Source organism: Myiozetetes cayanensis, unplaced genomic scaffold (assembly GCF_022539395.1).
Source record: "Myiozetetes cayanensis isolate MyiCay16 unplaced genomic scaffold, myiCay2020 scf7, whole genome shotgun sequence".
Classification (NCBI taxonomy): Eukaryota; Metazoa; Chordata; class Aves; order Passeriformes; family Tyrannidae; genus Myiozetetes; species Myiozetetes cayanensis.
The window spans coordinates 36,897,039-36,905,556 of record NW_026087964.1 but is presented as its reverse complement, the minus strand read 5'-3'; the positions used below and the strand labels follow the sequence as shown (position 1 = coordinate 36,905,556).

The 8,518-nt window shown below is 41.7% G+C and overlaps 1 protein-coding gene across 3 annotated transcripts; it reads left to right on the top strand.

Moving 5' to 3' along the window:
- The first annotated feature begins 502 nt into the window (after nucleotides 1-502).
- On the top strand, nucleotides 503-5,892 carry APELA (apelin receptor early endogenous ligand). 3 transcript variants are annotated; one of them, XR_007631806.1, is made up of 4 exons: nucleotides 504-878; nucleotides 1,327-1,438; nucleotides 2,262-2,385; nucleotides 3,741-5,892. XR_007631806.1 is itself a non-coding variant. In XM_050338327.1 (3 exons), exons 1-2 carry the CDS (start codon nucleotides 803-805, stop codon nucleotides 1,413-1,415), a joined length of 165 nt encoding a protein of 54 aa, XP_050194284.1. In that variant the 5' UTR covers nucleotides 560-802; the 3' UTR covers nucleotides 1,416-1,438; nucleotides 3,741-5,885. The 3 variants fall into 3 exon arrangements, 1 of the variants encoding a protein (XP_050194284.1); XR_007631807.1 differs by lacking the exon at nucleotides 2,262-2,385 and having other exon boundaries at nucleotides 503-878; nucleotides 1,327-1,547; XM_050338327.1 differs by lacking the exon at nucleotides 2,262-2,385 and having other exon boundaries at nucleotides 560-878; nucleotides 3,741-5,885.
- The last annotated feature ends 2,626 nt before the right edge of the window (nucleotides 5,893-8,518 follow it).

The following is an 8,518-nucleotide window of genomic DNA, read 5'->3' as shown; positions in this document are numbered from 1 at the left end:
ATCCAAAACTGCTCCCCTCAGACTAGCGCTGCTGGAACAGATACATCTGTTTTACCCCACGCGGTAAAAAAATCTCATATATTAATTCCTGAATATTCTGATCCTTTAAAAATAGTGGACGGTACAAAAGACACCCATTAGCCTTAACTACTGTCAGTTGCACTTTGAATAGCCACAACTTCGCAGCTAGTTTAGGGAAGACAGAAAGCATTTGAGCTGCGAGGAGGGCCATGCTTGGGGGGCTTCCCTGCCCCCGCTTTCGGGGGGAGGGGGGAAACAAAGGTCGGGGGGAGACTTCCTGCCCCTGCCATTGCTGTCTGCATGTGGGACCAATATGGGCAATGCAAAGTTTAAACAGTTGCAAATGGGGGAGGGAACATTGCGGGTTGTTTTACATATGTTTTTTTCTGCCCGGCTTGAATTTAAAGTGAAGTGGCCGCATTGTTCGAGAGGCTCCTTGGCCCTACAGGAGCTGCTGTTTGCACGGGCTTTTCATTCCTGCGCTGTTTGCTTATGGAAAATAAGGGGGAGTGACAGAAAAAAAATAGAAGGGAGAAGAGAAGAGAGGAGAGGGAGGCCCAGACCGCAGTGCAATCCAGGAACCTTGCCCCTGCCTGATCATTAACCCTGCTGGTGAAGGCGGCTGGCTCTGGCTCCCCGGCTTATCCCTGGCATGTGAGCGGGCAGGGGCTTCTGCCGCGCTGCCGGCCCCTTACAGCCCCGCGGGCCGCTGTTCCTACATTTCCTCGCCTATACACACATACGCACACCCTCAGAGCTCGCCTCTGTGCTGACTGCAGACATGAGACTCCAACTGCTCCTTTGGATCGTGTTTTTGCTCCTGGCGAGCCTCCTCCCAGCCTACGGACAGCGGCCAGGTAGGCGATGCCTCAACGTGAAGGACGTGGCGGGACGGGAGCCTGGGGTTCGTGCCTGACGTGGGCACCTCCGGCGTGTTTCTCTCATCGCGCCCAACACGAGTTTCTACTCGCGAGACGAGTTTCTATTTAGCGCATCGGTCTGTGCGCTTCATCCCTACGTGTAGCGGCAGCGTGAGAGGATGCCTCAGCTATCTCAGGAGTTTGGCAGCTTCGGGGGTGAGGGGGGCTGGGATAAATAGGGACCCAAGGTAAGCGTAGACCTGCTACCGGGAAGCACCGGCGGCACGGGGTGGGCGGGGGAGGGCACTGGTAGCTCTCGGGGAGCGGAGCGGCGGGGCCGGGGCTGCCCCGTCCCGGGAAGGTGACACCGGCCGCCTCCGCGGCGCGACTGCCGGGGCACACTGCCGAACGCCTTCCCTCACGCCCTGCTCCCCTCTCTCCGCAGTCAACCTGGCCCTGCGCAGGAAGCTCCACCGGCACGGCTGCTCCCACCGGCGCTGCATGCCGCTCCACTCCAGGGTGCCCTTCCCCTGAGCCCCCGCCCGAGCCTGCCCAAGGTAAATCCGCGTGTGCCGGGAGCGCTCCCCGCAGTGAGCATCTCTCCGAACTCACACCTGCCAGTCGGAACAGTGCACGAGGCACTGGAGGAAGCAAGCCAAGCCACAGGTGTGATTGTAGCGGGGCTCCCCTCATTTGGTTTGAAAACGGGGCTTTGGAGCGGCCCTGGCGGGGCGGTCGCTGCCGTGGGGCCGGTGCGTGGGTCCCGCCGGCCACAGCATTGTCCCCCTTCCAGGCCACCGCACCCCCCCATGCACACACCAGATGCCTTCGTGAGGCAGGGTAAACAACAACCGAGTCCGCTAAACGGGCCGATCGCTGCCCTCCAAGGCTGTTGGCAAAGCTGCGGGGCAAAGCAGCAGCTGCAGAAGATGCTCTGGGGCTTCAAGCACCGACACTCCCTTCGTGTTGGATGCAGGGCGAAGTCACCTCACTCTGCCCATCAGTAACACGAAGGTAGTAGCATTCACCCACTTCAAAGGGGACTGTAATTCTTAATCATTGTCAGCAAAAGACTTTGAGCTCCTTGGATGAAAGGCTATACAAGTGCAAAACATTAATGCTTTATAGCTGATGAGCGCATATACATTCAAATACTAAGTGACTGCAGAAGCACACAGGTAGCATATGCAAATAGGGGGGCATCAAAAGGAAACCAGGGCTCTTGCAATTTAAGAATGAATAAAACATGCAGTCAGTAGTTTTGCATCTTCTAAACTCATTATATATTAAAATAATGTTGTAGCCCTAGGCATGACAGCATGCTAAGCAAATGATGGCAGAACCTGTGCTCTGTAGAATCAAGATGTTTTGATTTACTAGGTGTTTAACAGTGAAAAGGAGACCGAAGTCAAACTTTTAACAACCCTATACCAAGAATCTCCTCAATGCATAAACTGCCTTGATGAAAAGAGCCTACACCACTCCCAAAACAGCTGTGCAAAAGGTACCATTCCACTCTATAGTGCTGGCCTATAATCACGTGGAATGTACATATGGGATAGTAAACTGGCAAATTTGTGAAACTGAAAAAAAGATAACCATATTTTAATCTCTGATGGGCTTGCATACTAAGAGGCAGAAATAAGCTGTGAGTATAAAGGAGGACATGACGGAAGGATGCTTTACTACTGAATATCATGTCTACTCACTGCTACATTTAGACAAGAGACAGATTAAATGACATTCTATCATCAGTTTAAGCATAAACCTAAAAAGATAAAGCAATCGGATCAATTCTCTCAGCAGGCAGAGACTGAATGGACAGAGGGACAGACAGTGGAATTTAGGCCCAGAGACTTCTTGAATCGATTCTGAATTATTTGCTTCAGCTCCCAAGAAAAGTAAATTTAACCCCCTTTTCCTCCTATTCAGCATTAATATCTGGAAATTGTCTGTGTAGAAAGCATCTTCATTTTCTCTTATGTGCTCTGTAACCACATATTGCATTTTGCTTGAGACTGCAGTAGCTGCATTATACATGTGCACTTACACTGGAATTACTTTCCCTACAGAATATCAAGATAAAAGGTATTTGCAGTGTTATCTCCTTTTCTGTGGGGAGTTGATTTCTTGTAACAAAAGTCAATAACAAAGCAAAAGAGTGTACTTACTAATTCATAACACATTTTGTAGACATTTAGCTAAAGATGCTTCTGCTTTATAAAGCTGTTTAGAACTTAGTAAAGCTTGACTAGGGAGTAAGGGGTAACAGACACCTGAACTAACTCTCTTGAGTCATCATTGTGGGTGATCAACTCCTTTATCTTAAGTAGGATTTACCACCTACATTCTCTTCCACTTTTAGTCCTAATTCAGCAAATATTTACATGCCTGGGTAACTTGACTCACATGAGTAATCTTATTGATCTCAGTGGAGTTGTACATATGGATAAAGCTATTTGCAGATGCAAACAGGACGGACCCTTAAGCGTGAATTTCAACTAGTGGTTGGAAACTTAGGATGAGCATAGCAGCCTCTCACAACATTTAAAATGAGGAGAGGGTTGGACTTGGTTTTTTTATCAGTTACATAGGCAAAACACAGGAGAAAAAATTGAAAGAAAATTTTATATTAGGAACCTTCTTGGTTTTGGTTTGGTGGTGGTTTTTTTGGTTTTGTTTGTTTTGTTTTGTTGTTTTCCCCCCCCTTAAACTTTGTAGCTGAAGTTTCCAAATTAAGAAACATTACTCCAAATTTCATCCATGTATTTCACAAATAACATATTTTGTTTTATATGAGACTAATTTAGACTAAATCTCTCAATAATGACTATTTCTCTCTTTTTTTTCTTTCCCCAGCAATTTCACAATGGGCTTTTCAGTGTTTTAAAGGAGCAACAGTTAAACAGATAGAAAATTTAAATTAGTCAAAAGTCCAGATCGACAACAGCTGACCTGACACCCCCACAGTTCTGTCTTCAGCAGTCCTGTCTGTCACATTCTGCTGACCTGGAAGAGGTGGTGGAAGGGTAGTGATGGAGGATGTACATGAAACTTACCTGGTTGAATCATTCGATGTAAATTCTTTGACTCTCCTAATGACTAGTGAAAGCTAAAGACCAAATCAAACTCAAACCTGAGCTGGGGTTCCAGTGGCTTTAAGAAGGAAGGATCCATCAAAGGGGACTCTTAATGGTATGTAATGTTCAGACTGAATGAAATTGGATGTGCTGTTAACTACTCAATTCAGGCTGTGTATAGGGCAGTATTTAGGGTGAAATAATGTCATACTCCAGTACAGAACTGTGTCCACTGTTTGTTTATACTTTTATATATTAATAATATATACATATGTGTTTTAACGCCTAACAATACATCTTTATGGAATTACCTAAATAATAACATAGAATGCATAACTGTAATAGTATCAAAGTCAGTACCACACTAATGGTCCTACTGGCTTCACATAGAGTAAGCATAGTGAGAGTTTACAATATAAGAAAGCAAAGAGAGTGTTATCCCTCATTCTGTAGATAGAGAATTGAAGCATACAGAGATAAGAGATTAGCCAAGGGTCATGCAAAACTGATAACTCAGATCTCTTAAGCCAGGCCTTAAGGTCAAGCCCATCCTCCTGTCTAATGAGCTGTTACTGCAAAGAAAAATTTGTGCTCTTAAACTGGGCTGCCAAACCAGACAGTTAAAACACACTTGAAAATTCAGTACAGAGCTGTTTGCTTAATAGTAGTTTTCCTAAAATACCCACTGCAGTATTATAAATAGACCATAAAAATAGACCATTGAAAAGAAACCTTTGTTTGATCAACCAAAGTGTTGTGTAGTGCTCTATTCCTGTAATTTAAATGAATGGGATATTTGAACATGGCACTACAATGAATGAGAATTTCAGAGAAAAAGAACAGGCTGTTCTTTTCAGCTCTGTAGGTCAACGAGACATTTGAGTTTTGTTCTTAAAAATACATGTTTCACATCTCCTTTTTATATCATCAGAAATTACATACCTACATATAAAAAGTGGTAGCCCTTTCATAAGCACAACTAAAACAAACCTTAAAATAAAACATACCCAGATTTTTAAGTCATTGCACTAGACTTGAAATGTCATTATTTTTTATAAAATGTATAAAGATGAGCAAAGATCAGGAGTGTCACGGTTTAAATCCAGTATTAAAATTTTCTTGCAACACATAATTTCTAATAAATGAAAGAACAGCAATCAAGAAAACTGGAGAGTTGAAACTTCCTTATCTGTCTATATGTAATCCCTTATCTCTAAGAACTTGAAAACTTAATCGAATTCATACTCCCAGAGCTTAACAGGAGTTTCAAATTTCTCTGCATACTAAAAAAAAAAAAAAAAAAAAATTAACATCCCACCCTATTCTGGAGTTGTGGAAAATCATATAAAAAGATGGTCAAACTTGTCTATACCAACAAACAGTCCTGTAGGTAAACTTTTGGAGTCTTGAAATAAAAGCAGTTTTCCAAAGAGGCTTAATATATTGTTTAAATTATTTATTTAACTTTGCTTCCTTCTGTATCAATGGCTATCTCTGTTTAGAAGTACAGGTAAAGAGTGTGGGAAAGCAAGAAAAGCAAAGAGCTGTTTAAGTTATGTTGTATATGAGTATATGGATTTAATGTGGCACTGGATGTTTTATATAACCATAATTATTCAATTAACTTTGACAAAATTGTAAGAAAAACATTATGTATCTATTCAGAAGGTATATGTGAATGTTCCTTCACAGAGGAAGCCTGTTGTCAGTCTGCAAAATTATTCTAAATGTCTGTTCTTTAAAGACATGCTGATACCATAAAATCTTCTTTGAAAAAGACATTGATTATGATTTTTGATATGTTTATCAACTGGTTGGTTGATTGTATATTTTGTACAAAGACAGTATGCATTTCAAATAATACCTCATTTTAAATAAACTCTGTACACTTCTCAAAATCTATTTTCTTCAGCTGTCAAAGTCAATGCATTTAAAGAAAATGGAGAATTTGCCTAGTTTCCCTGTGGATGCATAAGGAATCAGTGTGTAAAAATTTTTCTTACTGAATTTTTGATAGGTTTTCATGGAAAAATTTTCCTGACATTTTTCAAAAAGCAAAATACTGATAAAAGTCATGTAGAAAGAACTCTAATTTAAAACTACTAGTTGATATAATTACAGCATGCTGTAACATGACATCATGTTACACACTAGGATTACAAGAAAACCAGACTATGTGTTGTCTCCGAGCCTAGAACAAGCAACATTCTTAATTACCTCTCAGAATGAAATCTGAATGTTCTCACAAATTGAAAAAATTGCTTTTTTTTCCGGACAAAAATGAGCTTAGCAGAAGCTAAAATACGCAGTAACTTCCCTCATTAAGGGTTGAATACTGTAAATACATTTCTAAGTGCTAGATGCCTTGCACAGTAGAATTAAGAGAGCTGAGTAGTAGCATCCTACTACAGCACAACACTACACTGACTTTTAACTTCAGTGGGAACTTCAAAGGACTTTGTTTTCAGATGAGCTGGATTTGCCTTTGGCTTCGCTGAAACAACCTGTTTTCATCCAACGTGTGCCATGGAAGGCTTGTGGTAAAAACAGTTTTGCATGATAAGAGTTTTTACATATATAAATGTGAAGCATTTGAACACAGTGCTACAAGAGGTGAGTTGACCAAGCTCTCCTTGATCATGTACCAGTGTATGCTTAAAGGAAGTTTGTACAAATACAAATTGCCATGAACTGAAAATCAGAATTGATGTTTGCATGGATGCAATCTAACAATCAAGACCTGATCACAAGGTAGATTCAGACCTCAAAATTCTGAGAAACATGAGTTTCTGAAACTTAGAATTAACTCTTAGTGTTCTAGTTGTTACGTTGGAAAAATGAAAATTTTACTTTAAGGTAGGTTTCATTAAGTCCTGTAACAGGAGGTCAACAGGAAGCAGAGGTAAATGCAAGGCTTTGGTGAGAAACAGCAGTTTAGCATGTTCCCAAAGGATAATAAACAATTCACCTCTTCCCTTTCCAGTATGGAAAAAAGGAAATTATAGAAGAATAAAGACTGGAAATATTTCCCTTATGCCACATACATATGCTATAAATATCTCAGTGTCTGTACACAAAGCCAAGGGTCACATAAGACTTATATTGACATCAATCAGGAGAAAAATTAGTATGGTAAATAAATTTCAAATATTCAACCAGCATCAGACAATTACAATTAGCATACTAACCTCTCACTACTCCGATGGCCTTTCTCTTTTTTGCTAGTGATCAGCTGCAAAATATTTGTGCAAAGCAGGAAACACTCCCAACAGCACCAATGGGGCAACGTGTCTTGAGATAAAAGAATGCCTAAGAGCCTAACTCATTCCAAGGCTGAAGATGCTTTTCTACTTCCCTTGAGAGTTACCTGTTAAACTGTTGTCTGTTCAAGTCCTTTTGGTCCTTGCTGCAATAGTTTTTTAGACTGACTCAGTAGCGGAAGCCTGCTAAACTGCATGGTACTGTAGAACCTTAAAGCAGGAAAATCCTGCTCAAATCTTTAAAAATCAGTTTTTTCCCTCGTGAGGTGCACTATTAAAGTGCTTATATAGAATATTCACTATGAGCTATTCAGAAAGACAAAACAGAAATACCAACTGAGAGTTTTTCCCTTGTACATGATGTGTATTCACAAAAGATCATCATATCTTTCATATGTACAAAATATGTAGCACAGTTCAGCATTTCATCTAGAAATTACTAAAAACCCACAAAGTTAACATTTTTTGGGCAACTCCCAATCCTTTATGTTTCTTCTTCTATGGTCTGAAATACATTTCCCAAACCTGAAACACATACGTTGTTTTTCTACAGAAACAAAAAGCTATTGGGGTGATACCTGAGCCATAAAAACCAAAATACATTATTTTAATTTTTATTTTAATATACATTTGTAACATATATAAGGAAACATTCATTTTATTATCTTCTTGCTGCCCTAGCTGCAATCCCGTAGATCTTACCAAGACCATGAACCTGCAAACACAGATGCAGTTCAGCAGCTGTAGTTACATAAAGAGCACCACTTCAGCTGTTCATAGTCACATGTATTCACCTACGTGCAGGTTTGCCCCACATCCCCCAAGAAGAGCTGTGATGGTAGTTAAGCAAAACACTGTTTTGCAGTGGAGCATGTGCAAACCCCTGTGCTCCCAAGGTAGTACCTTTCCCCCCGCCCCAAGCTTGGACCTAATGCTTCACTGCTTACTGCATGTGCAGCACACAATGGGTTTTACTTCAGGCAGTCAGATCCAGCCCAGGAGCGGGTGCTGACACTGCAGCAACCCAGACTGCAACACTGGTGATATGGACCAAGGGTTGCCCCGAAGCTGGTCAGACAGCACTGGCCACCACAAAGCCCAGCACCTAACCTCACACCAGCAGAGGTTCCCAATAAGCAAGAACAAGCATAACCAGAACAATTAGGACTCATTGTTCAATTTCAGCACTGTGGCACGACAACTCAGCAAGGTCACAGCTGAGCTTCATCTCTCTTGCACAGCAGCAACCCTTTCATGTTGCATATCAAGCACGTGAATGCACAGTCTTCCTGAGCAG

Coding starts and splice junctions, on each gene's coding strand:
- APELA (XM_050338327.1), top strand. CDS start 803: ATGAGACTCCAACTGCTCCTTTGGATCGTGTTTTTGCTCCTGGCGAGC. Junction 879..1,326: donor AGCCTACGGACAGCGGCCAG/GTAGGCGATGCC, acceptor CTCTCTCCGCAG/TCAACCTGGCCCTGCGCAGG.